The sequence below is a fragment of the Salvia splendens genome, chromosome 9, assembly GCF_004379255.2.
Source record: "Salvia splendens isolate huo1 chromosome 9, SspV2, whole genome shotgun sequence".
Taxonomy (NCBI): Eukaryota; Viridiplantae; Streptophyta; class Magnoliopsida; order Lamiales; family Lamiaceae; genus Salvia; species Salvia splendens.
The window spans coordinates 19140873-19162502 of NC_056040.1; the positions used below are offsets into that span (position 1 = coordinate 19140873).

Consider the following 21630-nt stretch of genomic DNA (forward strand, 5'->3'; position numbering starts at 1 on the left):
GATTTTTTAGTCTAATTGAGAATTAAGATGCATTATTAGCCATACATTTTTATCTGAATTTATCACATGGAAAATATTTTTAGATTAATTAATTATAAAAGGGCAGAATGATAATTTCATGGTACATTTTATTCAATAAATACTTTTAAATTTTTAAAAAAAATTATTTTTTTATTTTTAAAATTTTTTTTGTCAACTATATATACAATTCATGTCAATTACACATATAATGTCAACTACATATACAATTCATGTCAACTACACACGTATAATGTCAACTATGTCTACAATCCATGTCAACCAATTCATGTCAACTACATATACAATTCATGTCAACTATACATATATAATGTCAACTATAAGTTGTTGACATTTGATGTGTAGGCTATTGCCGATAATACCCCCGAGTTGACATAATCTACTTGCAGTTGACATTTCGAAAATATTGTGGATGAGTGGCTGAAAATGCATCTCAATTCTCAATTAAGCTAAAAAAATCTCAATCTAACATGACTCTATGCATTTCAATTCTCAATTAAATTAAACTAAAAAATCTCAATCTAATAGGACCCCATGCATCTCAATTCGCAATTAAACTAAAAAATCTCAACCTAACATGACCATAGGCATCTTACTATATATGAACCGTACTTATGATTAAATATTTATTCTTTATAACTTGAATACTTACACATCTATTGTCACATTTTCAGAAAAAGCTCATCCACCTGGTAAAATAAAGAGTATTGCAACAAATTTATCAACGAAATAAAAGGAAAGCTGCCAACGTCAAAATAAATGGTATACAAAAATTTTATAATATATTTTCAAATTATAAATGAGGTATACTACTATTGGGCCCTCTTATAATGCTTATATCATCATAATTCAAAACTAAGACTAAATTTACATCCTTAGATTTTGAAATGAGTGAATAAGATTAAAGCTCATAAATTTCAATAAATAGTAGACAAAATATCAACAAAATGGTAATATCGTCATTATGTTATCATATGATAATTTTTGTGAGTGCTTTTTTATATCAACATAGTGTATTACAAATATCAGCAATATGAAGTACAAGAAAATATCAACACAGTTTTATTGATATTTTACCGACATTATATTGAGATTTTGCATACACCTTGAGATTTTTTTTGTATTTATTGATAAAATATGCTTATCAACATGTAGGAAAATTGAAATATAATTTATCAAATTTCATCACCCTAACATCGTCGGAACATATGCAATTGAGATCTCGTTGGATACCTTATAAAATTATCTTTAATTTGATATATTTTTGCAAAAAATAATTTAAATCGAGAGAGTTACGTAAATTTAAAGTTTTAAGATGATTTTTATAAGAGAGAATTGACATTAATACCCTTTAAGTTTATTTAATAATTTTTTTAATTAAAATATAATCCATGTGACATTATTTCAACCACTGGATCTCTTACCGTAATGACTAAGATTTGGTCTTAATTTGTGATGGCTAATTTGTTAGCCATTGATCATACCCTACTACTATTTCATCATTTTTTCTCACTGGAAGAAGTGCTTGCTAACTAAAATTATAAAATTATTTCATCATTTTTTCTCACTGTAAGAAGTGCTTGCTAACTAAAATTATAAAATTACAAAACGTTTACAATGTAGAAATCAAATCCGACAGAAGAACAACTTTGAATTAGATTTCAATTTGACTTCCATGCTTCGACAAATTTCAATTTCAGTTTGGATAAATTTATGAACATATTTATTCTTTTCTTCTGAATGCAGAGGCAATTCCATCCAGATAATTATAATTATAAATTTATAATCATGATTGTGCAAAATACGTTAACTCACGATGTTTATATAGTACAGTAAATCTTGTGCAAATCTATATTGATATTCTTATGAGGTATATTTATATTTATCTATATCGTAGATATATCTCATTCTAGCCAGAACTATAGTAATTATTTGCATTTATATTTATATTTCATTAAATAACTTAGTAAATCATTCCATTACTATTTGATTTTCTATCTTATTGCACAAAAATCTTTGTTAGTTGTTACTAACTATACATTATAATATCATCAAAATATATAAGGGTTCGATTACCATCCTAAATTATAGTTTGAATCTCTCTTATCAGTTGTGCGATAATTACACATTTTTCAAAATAGGTATATCCCTATATTCCAAAACACAGCATCGACTAACGCAATTCAAACTCCAACTTTCTTCATTCATTCTATTCCCATAGGCAAATACTACTATAGTAGTATGAAAACATGTTAATGTTGAAATAATATAATAGTCTGTATGTAGCACCTCAAATTTCATTTTCGACAGTGGGCACAATTTTTAATCTATGCTAATGATCAAAATTATCATATAATCTCACAATCTTTTAGAGTCCTAGTCATATTATATTTGTACTAAAACTTAATTTTCCAGCACGTCATATCCCTACTCAACCGTTGTAGTGAAATTCAAAAAAAAAAAATATGGGGCAAAATTAATATAATTACTAAACATTACGGATAATATACATAAAATTTTAAAAATCGATATATAATCATAAAATCTCTCAAATGAGAGACTATACACGTACATTAATCACTCAAATGAGAGACTGTACACGTACATAAATATATTATCAACATTCACGATTACACATTTACATTTACATTCACATGATTGGGAAAAGCACGTAGGCCAAAGATCATATTTGTGTCACCTTTTTTTCTTATCTTGGTTGACTCGTTCCAAAATTACAGAGGCCGCAGGTATGCTAAACCACCAATCCCTTAACCTTCTCATCCATCTTTCTGTGCTCGGTCTTCTGATTGGTGAATATCGCGTAAATGTCTCCAAGAAAACCAACACGAAAATATATCGAACCGGTAAAAGAGCAAGAAGCAAGGCCAGAACCAAAAATGCAATAGCAACTCTCTCGGTAGCCTGAACATTGCATATATACAAGGTAATGCGTGACGTAAATAATCGAAAACATGTAAACTCAAGAATATAGCCATAAATATGATAACAATGACGGGCTGCAGTTCATCCCATGTTCAATCTTGTCATTGCTAAGCAGAAAAAAAATTACCAGAAAATTTATTGTTTTCTCTCTCTACATAATAAGACCAACTTTTCAAGAAATTTAATTTTTTCTCTCTTTAGCACCTAAATGATAATGATCTGGAACGGACAACTTCCAGCTTTTAATTTTAACAGCACCAGTAACCTTAAATCATCACTTTCAGCTTTCATCTCTATGACTGAGGTTGACATGATATAACACGAATCTTAAGCTCTAGCCCTTTTGACTGGCATGTCTGCTGCAGATCAGCATTATTCTAGGGATTCTCTGGCTTAGGACTAGTAACACCAGTCTTCAATGACAAAATTCAAGAGAACAAAGATAAGAAAACAAAATACCTGTGGGAAAATGGACAGCAGTAAGGCACGGCATTTCAAAAGAAGTATATTTCCATCCTGTATTAGCTCTTCGGCTTGGGAAATACTATTCTGCACAGCCAGAAGCTGTTCCATCGTATTCATTGGAGGTGGAGCTGTTACCTTCAGTTCATCAATAGGCATTCCTTGCCCAAGATACCGTGTAAGCAACATGAATACTGCAAAAAAGATGAACAATGTTGCCAAAGCATAGCTCATCCACCCTCTGCAAACAAAGCGTAGGAATTAGCTTAATAAGGGATTATCCTTCTACTTGCATCTATTCAATGTAAATGTACAATCAGGAGCTTAGTTAGGGTCAATCATTTCACAGGCAGAAGCATCTACATAATTGACACCTGGCCCTAACTGAAGATAGAGGAAATCATTCTTCTTGATCAACAATTAGCTCTGCTACCTAAGACCTTCAAACTAGTACAGCTCACAAGGAGAAGTAAGGAAAGCATTACATAATCTAGCCTGTATAAGAACATTTTTATTATACATATGACTTAGGTGCTCACCCAGCTTGCTGAAATCGATAACTAAAATTTAGGTCTTGATATGTCTTTTCAACTGAAAACAGAGTTTGAGGTCGACTTTAGGGAAACACAAAATTTACTATAATTATGAGTTTAGGTAAGAATTAGCCAGAATTTAACCTCTAGGGATGTTATAGCTTAACCATCCACCATCCCTTCACCTAAAATTGTGGAATTAACCCATCTTTATGAAATATCTAGCAACAATAAATAATACATAATGAATACTACTATTCTTTTCATGCTAAGCTTGGGCTCTAAACAAATAATTTGAAATAATAATATAATATAATCAACTATTAGTATACTCTCAATCAAATGATATGTGGAAATATTACTTATTAGGGGTTGGTTGACTTTGGAAAGAGTTCATGAGTTATTTTGTTTGAATCATGAGAAACAGAGAAGCAAGATTGTAGGAGAGGCAACACATCTTTTTCGCACATGTTTTTTATCTGAACTGTCATGGTCTCACAAAACATGTACTCACTTGCAGATAATACAGGTGAAGACCAAACAGAAGGCCAGAGATTTGGAAGGTTCTTCCCAGGAGAACAAGAAAACAAGCCAACTCCAAATTTCTGTCATGGGAGAAAGTACTTCCTGCAGTTTCACGTAAATCTTCAGAAACAGTGACTTGTGAATATGAGTGTCAGATAAATGAGACCAATCAAATGGGAGAGAGACCTGGAAATATCTCTGAAGTATTTTATCCAATCATAACAACCTAATTTTAGTCATGGTCATTATGGAGCGTTTACTTTGCCAATAGGGCGTATTTATATAACTAATCCACTGTGCACTTTGATGGATTGATTGCTTTCAGGGTTGTTTGAGCATCTTATCCTTCAAATACTCAATCCTATATTTCATCAATCTATCCCATCACTCAAAGTAAACAACCCTTATTATCACATTAGCACATGATATCAAAACAATGGGCAGTAAAGAGCTAGCCTCTGCCAATCATAATAATTCCCACAGGATTTGATTACAAGAAATGTACTTATTAAACATGTCATACCTTCATTACAGCTAAGTTGGTGTCGATCCCGTCAACTTTAACTCCATCAACTGTAGCTTGAGCAAGCACTACATTCTCATAGCTACATCTAGCTTCTTTAACAGCTTTTTCCAAAGGCGTCATCTCCCCAACAGTAATTTCGCCAACCACTGGTCCACTACCATTAACCAATCCCCAGCTTTTCCCAATAGAAAACCCCAAATTAGAAGCAATAGATAAAGCAGAGCTCGAGTAAACCCCATTTCCAGGTGTCCCTGCATTCTTTTTATCCATCTTACCACAGGCCAATGTGTTCACAAGTTCTTCAAGAATCAGGTCACCAAGTGGAAGCTGATCACACACATTGAACATAAGAAGAGCATCGAAGCAAAGAGGCTGTGTGAAACTCATTTCTTTAAGGGCTTGAACTCGCATAATTCCAAATATAGCTTTCAGAAGCACTTCTTCTCGCTCGAGGCCACTGATCCGGAACTTCAACACAAATCTATGGGCATAGAGAACCTCACGAATAACAGCTAACCAATAGTCACGACGTGTGTGACCTTTAAGCTCTGGAAACTCCACCACAACAGGTTCTGATCTGCAAAAGAACTCCTAATGAACCTATACGCTCCCCGGAAAACATTAAAGCAAGGAAGCAATCAGGTGTATACTGTATAATGAAAAAATATGTATAAGAAACATAATCTTACAGCACACTTGATTTGTAGAAGACCGCCTTGTCAAAAAGCCTGGTCCCCCACGGCCCTGTAAGCTCAGGTTTAACAACTTGCTGCAAATCATCAGCAAGGTCGTATGACTTTGCTTTATCATAAGAGACAACACAAAGAGCTTCAAAGTATAGAGCATGGTCAGTCAAAGTCAACCGGCCTGCAATGACAAACATAGGTTACATAGTCATATATATTTAAGAAAAATATTACACCTCCATAGATTTATATGTCTCTGTTCCCCATTATACACATATTTCCTAGCTTTTTTTATCAACATAAGGTAGGAAATACAATGACTTACCAGGCCATGCTGAAGTACCCACATGCTCAAGAACAGGCTGAGTTGTAACAGTTCCATCAACTTCTAGGATTTTTTCCCCTCTTCCAGCACGTATAGAAGAAAGGAGAGATGACTCAGATTGGGACTGCAACCTTCTTATTGCCCTGAAAAACTTGTACCAATGATAGTTGGAACGTATAAGTACAGAACAAACAACTTCGGTTAAAATACTAGTAGAGTAAAATTAACTCACTCTCTTAAATATTTCCTGATCCTCCAACATCATGGGATCCCACAGGAGCATATAAAGATAACAGTAAGTTATATATTTCAGTAAGGTTGTTAACTAAACACCTTGACCAATAGCCTAGGATCCTTTTCGTCTAAAGCTTACTAATTATTTAATCATTTAGCAATGATGTACATCAAAGCCTCATCCTAGTATGATGACTATCATAAGCTAAGAGATGAACACAACTCGTACCACCAACAATGTTAAATCCACTTCACATAGTTTGTGGATGCAAACTATGCTGACAAAAGTTGTAATATCTAACTTGGTACATGCACTCGTATGCATATATACTCTCTCTGTTCAACAGGCCATCTTACCTTAATTGGACCTCCCATTTCAATACGCCACTACCTAAAATAGAATTTCAATGAATAACAAATACCCCAACATAATTCATTAGTTACATCATGTCATTGGGCCCACTTGCCATCGGGGTACTTTATTAAACAAAAGTTACCTTCACTATCCTATTTTATTATAAACTATTTGTTTCTTAATATCCGTGTGTCTTGCACGGACCGTAAGCCCTAATGAAATGGGACGGAGGGTACAGCCCAGCAGGAAGCAAACTGATCTAGGTTTAGCAGAAATTTTTCCACGTAGAAAAGGAGATTGAACGGAAGAATGCCAGTGTCAGGAATTACCTTTCTAACCGAATGAGGTACTTATCATAAACTGAGAAACAAAGTCGATTACATGACGAACCGGCAAGCACCTCAAAAATTTTATCACTTACAACCACATCAGCAACAACAGGAACTGCTGGAGCAATCCTAGAAAAAGACTCAACCCCAACTGTGACATCATCATCTGCCTGTTATAAAATAACGGTCAGACAATACATTACAAGTTGAAGGATATGGTGTGATAACCAATTTTATTGTACTGAATGAATCCCAATCTTTCCCTTAGAATTTAGTATAATGGGGTATATACAACTACAGTCTGAATCAGATAGTAATCAGTATTCACATAAGATGTGATACTGCTACAGTGCTACTCAAACAGTAAAAACGTACATGCAGATATGGTTCACTGGAAGCCTCAGGAAACTCCCAAGCAACCATCATATCAAATGTGAGACGTCGAAATTTCTTCTCATCCAAATAACCATTTACATGTATCGACCAAGCAAGAGCCAAGAAGCAACAGTATTCCAAAAAGTTCCTTGCAAAGCTTGACTGATGCTTTAAAATTTCCGAAACCTCTGCATTGAAGTTTTCTCGAAGTTGGCTCAAAGAAAGGCCAAGGATTCTGCATCATTTTGCATAAAACTATTAAGTATTGAAGGCATAACAGCAAGCACGCAGAAAAGCAAATGTTCATTTTTCTCATTTAATTGTTAGGGGTCTAAAGAAAATTAGAAATAGCACTATACAGAGTACAGACAATAGCAATTAAAATTTAAAGGTAATCGGCAGGAGCGTTTAAACTCTATTAGAGTCTATCAGTTGGAGTATCATATAAGTTCAGAAAAAAAGTGTATGTTCTCCTTGAATACAGACAGAGACAAAGCAGTGGTCAGTTTGTATTTTAGTGTAGACGTAACGCGTAAACAGGCTAGTAGATAAACAAACGAGTAAGGGTTTCAAAGAGTTATCAATTACGGTTGAGAAAAAAAAATTGCTTCACAAACAAAAAAAGTGGTATCTCCAACTACATATGCCCTCTCTAGTCTCTCCAAGATGATACAACCCTAGGCCTAGGGATGTCAATTGGGTTGGCTCGGTTTAGGGCCATCCATATAAGGTTACCTATTTGGGCCAATTGGGGTAGATTTTCTTCGGGGTAGAAAGATTTGGCCCTAACCATAAACCCTTCAGAGTTCTAAGGCAAGCCCGTTGAGCTGGCATATTTTATCGTATTATATTTTGATGGGTCCTGTAAACTGTGTAGTGTGTACTGATAATCCCATTAACAATGCCCATATTAGGAGTAAAGGCTCGAGACTAATGAACAAGAACATAAACGAAAAAGGGAAAGAACTCAATATAACTAATCAAACTGGAACAAGAAATAATCCTCACGAAGGAGGCCAATCCTCACGAAGGAGGCCACGGCTACGCCGTCTAAATTCTGATCTCTCCAAAAGATGCTTCTATCATCTATGTATCTCCCTATATATAGAAGATTGCTAACACTAAACTAGGAACTAAAATAACAATATAACAATAATTGATGAAAGATAGGAATTGAATTAACAAACGCCGAGATATTTGTGCTAGCCCTAACTTCCAAATCTTCTCTCTATTCCTCCGGATTTGATGGCCAAACGACCTCCCTCTTTCCTCGCTTGTAGACCACTCCCCTCCAACAACATCCGTATCAACTACCTCACTCTCGAAATAGCCTTGTCCTCAAGGCTCTGTTAAAATTCAAAATACATCCCTCTGTCCGGTGGAGGTTCAAACCCATGCTTTCGAGTAGTAGCCAGAGCATCGAACCATAGAAGATTGCCAACGATATGTAGGAATCGCAGCATGACCAGATAGGAGAATGGAGCGCCTGCCAATGAAAATAGAGATCCTGGAAAGGAAACCGCCATAGGTGTGGACTGGTGGGCAGCGGAAACTAACATCGCAGCAAGGACAAGAACGGAGATTGAAACTGCATAATGTAAGGGCCGGAGGTGGACAACAGCGGGGTTGTCACTGGTGCTAGTGTAGGTGGAGTTGCTGGTGTAAGTGGACTGGGAGGAGATGGTAGAGGCACCAAAACTGGAGGTGGAATGGGTTGTTGTAATGTCAAGGGTGTGCACATTTGTTGTATAGGTAGGGGCTGTTGGATGGTGTGTAGAGTGTTCTCCTTGGCTGTTGTAGGCGGACTAGAGGACAACATCGGAGTTGTCACCCTTGCTAGTGTAGGTGGACGGGGAGGAGATGGTACTGCGGCGAATGCTTCATATTCATTCAACGCCCCATTGCCGCCAAAGCGTTTCCTCAACTCCCTTGCAAACCGAGCCCAAGTCAGATCCGGAACTCGCTGTCGCAACAACTGGTACCAAGGGAGGGCAGCGCCTGCCAGAGCCACCATTGCGATGCCTACCCGGTCTTCGGAAGGGGTTTCCGAGATAAAAAAATATTGCTCCGCCCGTGCAAGCCATGCGAGGGCGTCCGAGCCATCAAAGGTAGGCATTGGCGACGTTGATTTGTTGCTGGCTGACACCGAATTAGATTCCCGATTTTCAGAGGACGCACCGTCCTACGGCGTTGCTTTGGACTTGTGGTTGAGGGCCGCGAAACCCGCACGCATTTCCTCTATCAAGGAGTCGAGTTTTGACCCCAACGCCGAGACCCGTTTGTTCATCTGCTGTAACTGGGTGTTGAGTTCTGCATTAGCCTTCTCCAAACCGTCTAGGCGTGAATCTCCTCGAGAGTGACCATCGTTCACCGCACCAATTGTTAGGAGTAAAGGCTCGAGACTAATGAACAAGAACATAAACGAAAAAGGGAAAGAACTCAATATAACTAATCAAACTGGAACAAGAAATAATCCTCACGAAGGAGGCCAATCCTCACGAAGGAGGCCACGGCTAAGCCGTCTAAATTCTGATCTCTCCAAAAGATGCTTCTATCATCTATGTATCTCCTTATATATAGACGATTGCTAACACTAAACTAGGAACAGAAATAACAATATAACAATAATTGATGAATTAACAAACGCCGAGATATTTGTGCTAGCCCTAACTTCCAAATCTTCTCGCTATTCCTCCGGATTTGATGGCCAAACGACCTCCCTCTTTCCTCGCTTGTAGACCACTCCCCTCCAACAACATCCGTATCAGCCCATCTTTATTTTTTATCGATGAACACATACATAAAGGAAAGAGAGAGAGATATGAAAAGATAATGGTCCTCATCTCTTATTCATTGAAGATCCTAAATCAACTTACTATTTTAGGGTAAACTACAGTTTTAAATCCAAAACTAATAGCTATTTAACCAACTTTCCTAACTCCTAAACTATAGATAAATAAATCAAAAGGCATGAACCATAGAAAACTAGCAAAAATGTCTGGGAATCAGGAAGGTGACATGTATGGCTGGTTACAGTGTGTGTGTTATGCACATGTTATTATAAATGGCTGGCCCCAAAACAAAGTTGTTTTGATACCATGAAAAAAACCACAGTTCACCTCAGTGTCGTTCCTCTCACTTGTCTGAATTAAACAATGTTTTCGCACTGTCAAATATATGAATGATGAAAATAGATGGCGAGTACATGAACTCGATCAAGTCAGTCAGTCATGTAGAAGAACGAGGTACAAGTCTATCAGTTTGTTTAGGATGTCTCAACTGCATATATCTCTCCACTTTCACTTGACAGTTGATACCTATTGTTATGACAAAGTTCAACTGGCTATGACCTTGACAATATAACCATATTAAATAAGTGGAAGTGTGGAACACATTAGCTATCCATTCTCAGGTTGGACAATAGTAAGGGCTGGAGAAGGCCAGTCACTATTTCTTACAACTAGCATTCTTGAAGACCAAAGAGTTAGGTATCTGAGGCTCTGCGCTCCTTCGTTTATGGTGCTTATGTAGCTGGAAAGGAACCAAAAATAGAACACCCAGTTCATGTGGAAATTCTGCAAAGGTATAAAAGGCAAACCAAAAATGACTAATTTCTATGAAAGCACTGTTGTTATAAGGGCACACTAATATAATTACACATTTCAGTACAAATCAACACTCAGAATTCAGAAACTGCTCCAAAGTCACAGAAATTCAATGGAAATTTCCAAAGTACACATTAAAACATAGGTACTTAGTAAGCATATATTTTAAACTTTTCACTGAAATTAAAATAAAAACTAAGGAACTGGTTCAAGCGTATTGTTTAGATCATAAATATCCTTTACTCAGGAAATCTAGAGGCCAAGTTGAAACATTTGAATAACAATTAACAAAAAGTACCTTTGGCCATTGGAGCACTTTGCCTAAAATCTATATAGGCTGCCTTTTCCGGATAATGATTTCTTTCATGACATGCTAATGCAAGGTCCAACATCTATTCTGCAGTAATGTATAGCTGATTTTATGTAGAAATTTGATTCTCTCATGTGTCCCTTTAAGATGTTACACAACAATCCTGCGCTTACCCAAATAAATCCACCCCCACCACCCTTTTGTTGCTTCAATTCTAGAATGCAACCATATCCTCATCAACAATCAGAACTGACAGATACATTCAGAAACTTTAGGTACAATTAGGAGGGTATTTACTTATCATGATTGATAAGATACATAATTTAGCTCAAATGTTAAAATTTATCAAGTTTCAATCCATCTTAGTAGATACCAGAGTAACCTATACTACTATTTTTATGCATCTAGGTCAATCCTCAAAAGTAAACACCCCCTTAAAAAGGGGAATAATCAGCAAACAGAGCAAAGAACTAACTTGGAGCATCTGCGGACGACAACATTTGCCGCAAGGGAGAGCTCAGGGAGCCAGTTTTTCCCAGCCGACGGAGACCGCTCCATATCCTCAATGTCTTCATCGAAGGCACTTTGCCTTTTAGTCAGCCACTTAAATGACCCTTCTTTCATTAGACCCTCCAACATGTTTCGGGTTCTGTTCACCATAGCCATTTCTACACCTGCTTATTTTCAGATTAGCGCCAACTAGGTTAATCAAAAAAATCAAAACAGCCAAAACAATTAGAAATCCGTTAAAACTGGTTAACGGCACTGAACTATATCGCCGCTGATCAATAATTGAGCCATTAAGAGCGTGTGTAAAAGCATATTGAGTACGAATTGGGAAGGGTTAGCAACTTACTGTTGAGAAAGGATGGAAACGATGACCAAGAGACATGAAATTTTCGCACTAAATTATGTCGTCAACACCTCAGAAATCCACATGTTTAAACGAGAGTGGTTGATGAAGAATTCGGAGTTGTTTGATAGGTTCGTTATCGGCGAAGATTTAGAGGTTGTTGAATGATTAGCAGAGAGGGGAATGCTGGAAAGATTGAGAAATGGGTTTTAGCTTTGACGGGAAAGATGAAAGTGAGATGAGTATGGCGGTAGGTGGGACCAGGAAGGATTGAGAATTGGCTACCATTAGCAATCGCGCCGGGTGGAATTCCGACCGGCGTACCGGAAGTCCGCGTGGGACGTCAACCATTGTGCAAGGGAGGCACGGATACGGACATCCGCTGCGGACACCGGAGTTCTGCGGTGTTCCGCAGATATCCGTCGCGACGTCCGTGCGGACGTCCCCCATTGCTTTGACTCCCACGGACGTCCGCTCGGACGTTCCGATTATTGCATTAATTTCTTTTTTTAATAATTATGTATTTTTTTTATTAAGTATGTTTTTTTAAATAAAGTGGTGTCATTTTCCCCGTATTTGTGTCGAAATTTTAATTCCGTAAATTGTTTAATTTGTGAATTTTTATTGTGGGAAGTCCGTCGGGATGTCTTTGGGGATGTCTGTCACTATGCAGTGGGATGTCCGTATGACGTGGCAGGAGGTGTTTTTGAGATGTCCACGGGGATGTCCGCCGGGACATCCGCAACACTGCTAATGCTCTAAACGTGTGAATCTATCCTTTCGCTTTCTACGATTGTCATCTTATACGACCTATCAATGAATTTATAATAGTACATTATGGGGGTGTTCGGTTGGCAACATTAAATCTCATGATTAAATATGTATCACGTTTGGTTCATAAGATTGAATCATTCAACTTAATCCTAGATGGATAATCTCATGATAATTAGTCATAGCCTCCCCCTCCAACTAAAATAATCTCACCACTTAATCCTAGATGGATAGTCTCATGATATTAGTCATGGCAACCGAACGCCACCTATATTGATTAAAATAGAAATTGCATATTAATAAAGTAGGAGTATTTAAAATATGTACTCCCTCCGTCCCAACTAAGGTAATACAGAACTTTTGGGCACGAAGATTAAAAAATTGTGTTGAAAAAGTAGGAGAGAATGAATAAAATACGAGAGATAAATATATAGTAAAGTAAATAATGGAATAAAATAAGATTGATTGAATGTTTTGTTTTTTTTTCATAAATGTAAATGACTTAACTTCATTGGGACATCCCAAAAAGGAATATGACTCAACTTAGAATATTCATATGACCAATTCATAAGGTGAAGGGGAGTATCCACACATTTATAGGAGAGTTTTATATTGTTAACTCAATCCTTAATTGCTAACTACGATTAAATAATAGTCATTAGATTAGGCATGCACAAACCGACCCGGCCCGCCGGTTAACCGCCGGTTCGGGCCCGCCGGTTCATGAACCGGAACCGGCGGTTTGAACCGGCAGGCGGGTTGAAGGGTCGAAAGGGCCGGTTCAGGTTCGTGAATATCTCGACCCTTGAACCGGCGGTTCGAACCGCCGGTTCAAAGGGTCGAACAGTGTTTCGTAGGTTAGGGGTTCGTAGGGTTCGCGTAGGGGTTGAGGATAGCCGTTGAAACCGGCGGTTTGCGGGGTAAACCGTCGGTTTAAGGGGTAAACCGGCGGTTTGTCGGGGTAAACCGCCGGTTTCCGCCGGTTCCGGCCACTTTTCAGAGGCTAGGTCGTAGGGTCAGTGATTAGGCCTGCAAAACCGGTCGTAAACCGCCGGTTTTCGGTCAGAAACCGGCGGTTTTCTGACGCAACCCGTGACCAACCCGCCGGTTTCGGCGGTAAACCGGCGGTTTACGGCAGATTTCAAAATTTCAAAAAAAAAAAATTTTCATCCAATTTTACTCCTATAAATACCTCCACTTCTCCTTCATTATTCCTTGCCTCATTCCTTGAATTTTCGGAATTTCATTCTCAATCTCCATTTCTCTATTATCTCCTCATTCTCTCTAATTGCGCAAGTTTATTCCTTAGGCCAACCGTCAACCGCCGCCGGCCAAGCCAAATAGGTAAGTAAGGTAATAGAACTACGTGGACTTTGATTCCCTAATGCAAATGAGCAATTGGGATACGTAGGCACCTCAACTTAAATTTTTAATTTAAGTTGAGCTCAAATCATTTTTCTTTTATTTCTTTTTTTTCCCATTAATTCCTACTTTAAAAATATGCAAATACAATTACATAATTGTATTTGTATATACTCTAGTCGATGAAGTATATTTCTCTATACGGCTAAATGAGGGAAACTTTTGACAATTCTACTATAATTGTTGATTGTTAGACGAAACTCAACATTTAAAGTTGAATTGCTAAAGGTGTCCTTAATTTAGTTATGTAGAAAGATCTTCTTCGCCGGTTAAGAGTATATATATAATACACTTATACGTTTAAGAACTTCAACGTCGTTTCTTGTCATTTGTAATTAGTTCTTCACTAGTAGTCTCATTTGTATTTAAATTTTGTTTAACACTTCAAGACCGCCATATGTTTTCAATTTGTAATTGTTGTAACTTGTAACGTGTAATTTGTAACCATGCAATTTCAATAAAATTGCAACTTTAGCCGTATTTTTTTCAATTTTATTTACTCACATTGCATACAAAAACAAACTTGAAAAGTGTAATGTAATTTGATTAAAATTGAAAAGTTGAAAATTGCAAAAAAAAAAAATCGTGGAACCGGCGAACCGGCCCGGAACCGGCGGTTCATGCCGAAAACCGGCGGTTTTGAACCGCCGGGTAACCCGCCGGTTTTTTGAACCTGAACCGGAACCGTCCGAAGCTAGGCGGGCCGGTTCAGGTTCGTGAATATCTCGACCCTTGAACCGCCGGTTCGGGCCCGGAACCGGCGGTTTAAGACCCTTGTGCATGCCTACATTAGATATTCAAATCAAGGGCCTAGATCATCAACCTCGTAATGTCAAGTCAATACGATCAACAAAAAAACGTCAATAAGGATATTAAGGTCAATTTACAACAAATTAGTTGTAACTGACTTTTCGCACAACATATATCAAATTAAAGATAATTTCATAAAGATTCTAACGAGATCTCACTTGCATGTGTTCCAATGTCAAAATCTGAAGAAAAAAAATTCAAAAATTTTCATTTTTTTCGTACAGCAACAAATGTCAACATAGTATATGAAATATGTGAATATAATACATGTAGAATGTCATTCTTAAAGCAATGTGTTGACATTCTCAAAGCATTGTGCTGATATTTTTAAAATACTATATTGACATTTTCATTCAAAACCCTAATTTGATAGTTTTTTTTATCTTTTTTTATCTAATTAATAAAAATGAAAAATTACAAGTGGCAAATTTTAGACCACTAGATTTCTAAAATCATATGGTCTTAAATTAGTTGTATTTAACAATTAGAGAGTGAATTAGCAATGGATCACAAGCCTACATTTATATATATAAATCTAGAATTAGTCCTATTAAAAAATCAATAACTTTATTCACTTACTTTATTTTTCTCTACTTTATTCTATTTATTTAATCCATTTTAAAACATTACTCCATCCGTCCGCATTAGAAGTCTCATTTCATGGCGGCACGAGTTTAAGAAATGTTAAGAAAAGTGGGTGAAAAAATGTTGGTGGAATATGGGTCTCACTTGTATATATTAGTTTTAAATAAAATGTGAATATAATGAGTTAGTGGAAGGAGGAACCCTATTACCATTATGGTAAAAATGAACTGGGACTCCTATTCGTGAACGGACTAAAATGGAAAAAACTCATATTCGCAGACGGGGCGAGTACTTATTTTCTTATCTTGTGCTCAATTCTTTCTTTCACTTTCCTTTCAACATTTTCTTCGATCTTTCTTCTTTTTTCTTTATGTTTTTGAATACTAGAGCAATTCGATTAAGTAGCAGCACCAATGTCCTTTTTTTCTTCACAGTCATTCGAGCGTTTAATCGAACAAATCTTTCTTGTGGTAATCATGGTGGGGAGCTAAAGGATTCGACAATATTCAGTTTTAGTTTTTCATTTCATTGTGATATGCTAATATGAGATGACAAGATCAAAGAATGGAACAAATGATCCAGACTCATTTAAAATACCATAATATACTTCAAAGAATACGATATCAATTCACGGATAATTTATTCCCTGATGTGCATGCCCTAATATACTTCAAAGAAAACGATATCAGTTTACTTTATATGCGATGTTTATAAGTTGTAGTAATTCTATATGTTCAGTGCAAGATTCATAGCTTTTACGAAAACTCGAACAAGTTTTTAGTATAATCTAACCATTCCATATATTCATTTTAAGAGCATCTGTAACGCGGCGGGCTGGGCCGCAAGTCGCGAGTCCCGGCCCGTCCCATGCGTTACACGGAGGAGAGTCACGGTCCAGGCCGGTCCCGGGGCCGCGTTCCCTGCCTGGCGAGCGTCCCGCGTCCCGGCCTGGGACGGCGTTGCACGGTGACGGGCAAACTGGCGAGTCCCGGCCCGTTACACGCTCCTCGGGCCGGGCCGCAACCGATTTTTATTTTTATTTTTTTTAAATTCAAAATTTTTTTCTATAAATACTACTCCATTTTCATACACATTCAACTTCAAATCTCTTCCTAGAATTCGAAAAAATGCCTCCTCGTCAAAGAATATTCGAAGATCAAATGTCCTGGTTGTTAGCAGAGGCGGTACCGGCAATACAAGAAGAAATCAACAACGAAGTTGAACGCTACCAAGCTGCTATTCAAGCTTGGAACGAACAACAAACCCGGGTACCACGTACCCGGATGTATATTCACCGAGACCGTGAACAAGCTGCCTTGCGACTTTTCACGGATTATTTCTCTAGAGATCCGCGATGGAGTGATCAGATGTTCCGTCGCCGGTTCCGGATGCGAAGGCCTTTGTTCCTACGCATTGTCAACGCAGTTGTAGCTCGTGACCCGTATTTCTGCCAAACTAACGATGCTGTGGGCCGGGAAAGTATATCGACGTTGCAGAAATGCACGTCTGCCATTCGTCAACTCATCAGATATGTTTGATGAGTATCTCCATGTAAGCGAGCCTACTAGACGGGAGTCCCTCGCTAGATTCTGTCAGGCAGTCGTCGAAGCATTCAAGGATACGTACTTGAGAAAGCCAACGACCGACGACGTTAGGAAGTTGGTCGACATGCACGAGCGGGCCCACGGCTTCCCGGGGATGCTTGGAAGCATCGCCTGTATGCACTGGCAGTGGAAGAATTATCCAACGGCTTGGAGAGGACAATACACTAGCGGGCACAAGGGCACACATCCCACGATTGTGTTGGAGGCCGTTGCCGATTGCAGATTGTGGATCTGGCATGCCTACTTTGGTGCCGCGGGGTCCAACAACTGACCTCAATGTGTTGAACGAGTCTCCATTGTTCAATGACTTGTGTGCTGGGCAAGCACCGAACGTATAGTTCACGGCCAACCACCGTCGGTATAGTATGGGGTACTATCTGGCAGACGGGATCTACCCTCGATGGCCCGTGCTCGTGAAGACTATCACAGCTCCGACAACCGATCGGAGGGCAATGTTTGCCCAAAGGCAAGAGGCGGCTCGGAAAGATGTCGAGCGTGCATTCGGAGTCCTCCAAGCGCGGTGGGCTGTCGTGAAGGGAGCGGTCCGTGGTTGGCAGCGGTCAAACATCGCCGACACAATGTATGCATGTATCATAATGCATAACATGATCGTTGAGGACGAGCAAGATAACGTCACTTTGTGGAGCGACGATCTGCTCGCCAGCACCGGGAGTAACTACGTTGTCACCGATCTGCCCGTGCAGGGCCTTCCTCCCGACATCCGCAATGTCATGACCCGTTCAGCTGCGATGCGCCAAGAGGAACAACACACTCGCTTCCAAGCCGATCTAATCGAAGAAATTTGGACTCGCACCAACGTTTTCCAGGATTGACGTTATGTTTTTATGTATTTTATTTTCATTTTTAAAATTTATATGTTGTAATTTTGCAGTATTCGGTGAAATTAAATTTTCCGTGTTATAAATTTTCGGCGTTTTTTATTTTACGTTCAAAATAGGTTAGAGTTGTGAATAGTGTCATTTATTAGTTGCGGCCTGCAGGGTTACAGCAGTTGGGGCCTGGGCCGCAACTGTAGAGGAATGATGACGTGGAGGGGACTTGGGGCCGGAAATGGGGACGGGGTTATTGATGCCCTAAGTATAATACTTTGTCATAGATAATAACAGGCAATCAATAATTAGCAAAAAAGAAAAGAAAAGAAAAAATAAATTAGATTAAGTTGGTACCATTATTCATTAATTATGTATACGCTATATATAAATATTGAATATATAAATTATTTGATGCAGTATAATTCAGTTTAATACCCTAAAACAAAATGATATATTTAAATTTGCAAATCGAATTTTTTCAGACTAATCTAATAAAAGTTAGCATCGTAAACATACATATAGGCAAATAAACACACCAACTACACTGTTGATCGTTATTTATAAAAAAAAGATTTACAGTACTATGTATAATTTTTTATGCAAATGTAATTACGTAATAGGCTACTAGAGAGTAAATTAGTAATTCAGTTGATATATTTTGTTTCACAATTAGATGGAGTAGAAGAGTATATAAGTAATTTGTAAAAGGGTGTGTGACTTACATAGTAACTCTAGTGTAAATGGCTATCCATTTATCCTGAAAAGAAACAGGGACTGCGTGTGTGTATATTATTTTGCAAGTGAAATGGGAAATATGGAGTATATTAATTTGAGATATTGTATGTGTATTACTTTGTACGGATGTTGTCGCAAATTTAAAAAAAAAAGGGAAAATAGATATTAAGAAATAGTACGTACAATATATTGGTAATAAGCACTTATTATGGGGAGTGAAAATAAATTACAATTGTAATCCCAAAACTAAACAATTGGAACATTTGCACAAATTATTTACAGCCACTGCATTTATTTCTAGCCCTTTCCACAATCTAGAATTACACCAACGGATCCTTAATTGATCTTCTCCACTAGTCTTAATTTCTGAATAAATTAAAGCAACAACACAAGAAAAAATCAAATGCTCTTCAAATGTACAATTTGGGTACCAAAAACATCATAATCTTAGACAGACATATTAAAGCCGTAGTCTTCCCATGGCCTGCCATTGAACTCTAACTCATCAATCTGCTCATCCAACAAAAACAAGAGTGATTAACCAAAGCTCTAGTTTTAAAGGTCTGATTTTGGTGGTTTGATTTTTAAATATTTCTTTATTTCAATCTTAATTAGACTTTTTTTGTTTCTTTCTTAATTCAATCTTTAGATTATTGTGAGCAAAGTGAAAAGATTCAAGTGATATTCATTTACAAGTTTCTTTCTCATATTCCTTTTTCACTTGCAAACAGTCAATATGTGCCTTTTAAACCAGGGAATATGTGTTTACATCTCAACAAAAATTCATAAAAAGGGACACTTTTTGCACCAAATTTCCTATACAACCTAACACTTAATTTTATTTTCCGATTGTTGAAATTATAAATAATATCTGACCCATAATATAGCAAAATGATTGTTTGATTTTATTAATTAACTATCATATAGTATGAATTCATATGTTTTGTGTTAAGTATGTTATACACTTCATTGTCGATAAAAAAACATAAGTATTAAGTTATAATGCTGATGTTAATAAAGCTATAAAAATAGTTTCAATAATGTAAACACATCTAGATTTCATTTCATAATTCAGAAAATATACTGCTATTAGCATAAAATTTTACAAAAACAGCATACAATCAAAGTCGATTCAACAAAATTACCTAGTAACAATTAACATTTACATATAAATGCATCGGATATAAAATTATAAGCATTATACCAAATAATTATATCACTGAAATGAGAAACCTCAATATCCAACAAAATCCTAACTGCTGCCGTGTCCTTCTATATAGTAATACTCCTACTATTATTTTGATATATATATAAAATTTATTCGTAGGTAATAATATTATGAATCATTAGTTGTATTTGAAAGAAATAAAGTTAAAATAAATTGTTAAAAAGTAAAATAAATATCTACACTAATTGGTAGGTGGAATAAGTACAACGTCAAACCAAAAGCATATAGTAACACTGAAATATCAGCGGAAAAAAAATAAAAGAATATTTTTAAAAATTGGAAAACCTAAATCTAAGTACTGACCATTATTACTATACCAGTATGTTTGCAAATATATACTATTAGTCACTATTAGAGAATATTACCTGCTGAAAGAAGGCAGCATGGTCAGTTTCATTTAAAGGAAATGAATTCCAAGGGCTGAAACCCCCTCCTTGAGTTGTACCTCCTGCTTCATCCGAGTTGTACACTCGGACATCACTCTCTCTCATCAGCCGTCTTTTTTGACTGGTTCTCTCTCTAGCCCTCTCTCTGGCCTTCCTCCTTGACTCCCTCGCCACAGTCGCCCTCTTCTGCTGCTGCACCACCACCCTACTCTTCCCCCTCCTCCCCTTCCCCACCGACGACACGGCCTCCTCCGACGTGCACGACTCGCTCAGAGTCGACCCAGCCCGGCCCTTCGCGAGCTCGCGGATGGCCGAGCTGGAGCTGCGGAGCAGCCAGTCCACAGTCTTGCTGGCCTTGTCGAAGCCCAGCAAGTCCTGGAGATCGAAGAATCTCCTCGCAATGTCGAGGGACAGGCGCATCCGCCTGTCCCTCGGCCCGCGGGCAGTGTTGATCTTGCTGTGCCTGTCCTTCTTCGAAGGCGGGGCCGCGGCCGGGACGGGCGCCGGGGGCGGTGTGGTTATTATGTAGTTGTGGTCGAGGAATTGGAAATCGTCAAAGTAGATATTGGGGGAATTGGGGATTAATCCGAAGAGAAAATTAGGGTTTTGGGAGGTGATGTCATTTTCGGAGAAGGGTGTGTAGTTAGGGTTGTGATTGCAACAACTGCTGCTGTTGGAGGAGAGCATCTTTACTTAGTTATATCTCGCCTAGCTATGAATGAGACTGCTTCTTATACTATTGAGAGAGATGGAAGAGAGGAGAGAGATGTTTGATGACAATACAATACAATACAAGTATGGTTATTGATTGATATTTATGCTCCATTTAACTTTTGATTGAGAATTCTTCTTTTGGTTGAGAATGACAGCTGCTTGAATTTGGTGGAGTTCATTTCCTCTCTCTTAGTTTTGGGTGGTGCTTATGTTAGTAGGTCAATAATTAAGCGCATGACATATTCGGAAAAGTTGTAGCATCATGACTCTTGAGATTAATCATGAATGAGTTTGACACACTTCGTTATATCTGTCTAATTAAATCTTAATTCAGATTTAACCCACTACTTCCTAATTTGTTAAATAGTACTTCTGCACTTTCAAAAGCATCATTTCAGATGTGAGGTCAAAAATTCTCCAGTGTCAAGATGAGCATAGTATA

The 21630-nt window shown here is 37.6% G+C and overlaps 2 protein-coding genes across 5 annotated transcripts; both read right to left on the minus strand.

The window, feature by feature from the left end:
• Nucleotides 1–2546: 2546 nt before the first annotated feature.
• Nucleotides 2547–12345, minus strand: LOC121748247. 4 transcript variants are annotated; one of them, XM_042142477.1, is made up of 11 exons: nucleotides 12104–12345; nucleotides 11723–11921; nucleotides 7333–7567; nucleotides 6958–7127; nucleotides 6272–6286; nucleotides 6040–6182; nucleotides 5718–5895; nucleotides 5026–5605; nucleotides 4492–4604; nucleotides 3442–3685; nucleotides 2547–2961 (listed from the first exon to the last, which is right to left on the minus strand). In XM_042142477.1, exons 2-11 carry the CDS (start codon nucleotides 11911–11913, stop codon nucleotides 2734–2736), a joined length of 2097 nt encoding a protein of 698 aa, XP_041998411.1. In that variant the 5' UTR covers nucleotides 11914–11921; nucleotides 12104–12345; the 3' UTR covers nucleotides 2547–2733. The 4 variants fall into 4 exon arrangements, with proteins under 4 accessions (XP_041998411.1, XP_041998412.1, XP_041998414.1 ...); XM_042142478.1 differs by having other exon boundaries at nucleotides 11723–11924; XM_042142480.1 differs by lacking the exon at nucleotides 12104–12345 and adding an exon at nucleotides 10791–10907 and having other exon boundaries at nucleotides 11723–11861.
• A 6790-nt stretch (nucleotides 12346–19135) lies between these two features.
• On the minus strand, nucleotides 19136–21344 carry LOC121746887 (transcription factor CYCLOIDEA-like). The gene is made up of 2 exons (XM_042140843.1): nucleotides 20454–21344; nucleotides 19136–19370 (listed from the first exon to the last, which is right to left on the minus strand). The coding sequence occupies exons 1-2, from the start codon at nucleotides 21159–21161 to the stop codon at nucleotides 19308–19310; spliced, it is 771 nt and encodes a 256-aa protein (XP_041996777.1). The 5' UTR covers nucleotides 21162–21344; the 3' UTR covers nucleotides 19136–19307.
• Between the last annotated feature and the right edge of the window lie 286 nt (nucleotides 21345–21630).

Bases quoted from the DNA above. Each gene is read 5' to 3' on its own strand.
- LOC121748247 (XM_042142477.1), bottom strand. From the start codon at position 11,913: ATGGCTATGGTGAACAGAACCCGAAACATGTTGGAGGGTCTAATGAAA. The intron at 5,606-5,717 runs GTAAGATTATGT...GTTCTTTTGCAG, and splicing joins TTCTACAAATCAAGTGTGCT to ATCAGAACCTGTTGTGGTGG. The intron at 3,686-4,491 runs GTGAGTACATGT...CTTTGTTTGCAG, and splicing joins TTCACCTGTATTATCTGCAA to AGGGTGGATGAGCTATGCTT.
- LOC121746887 (XM_042140843.1), bottom strand. From the start codon at position 21,161: ATGCTCTCCTCCAACAGCAGCAGTTGTTGCAATCACAACCCTAACTAC. The intron at 19,371-20,453 runs GTAATATTCTCT...TTGGATGAGCAG, and splicing joins ATGCTGCCTTCTTTCAGCAG to ATTGATGAGTTAGAGTTCAA.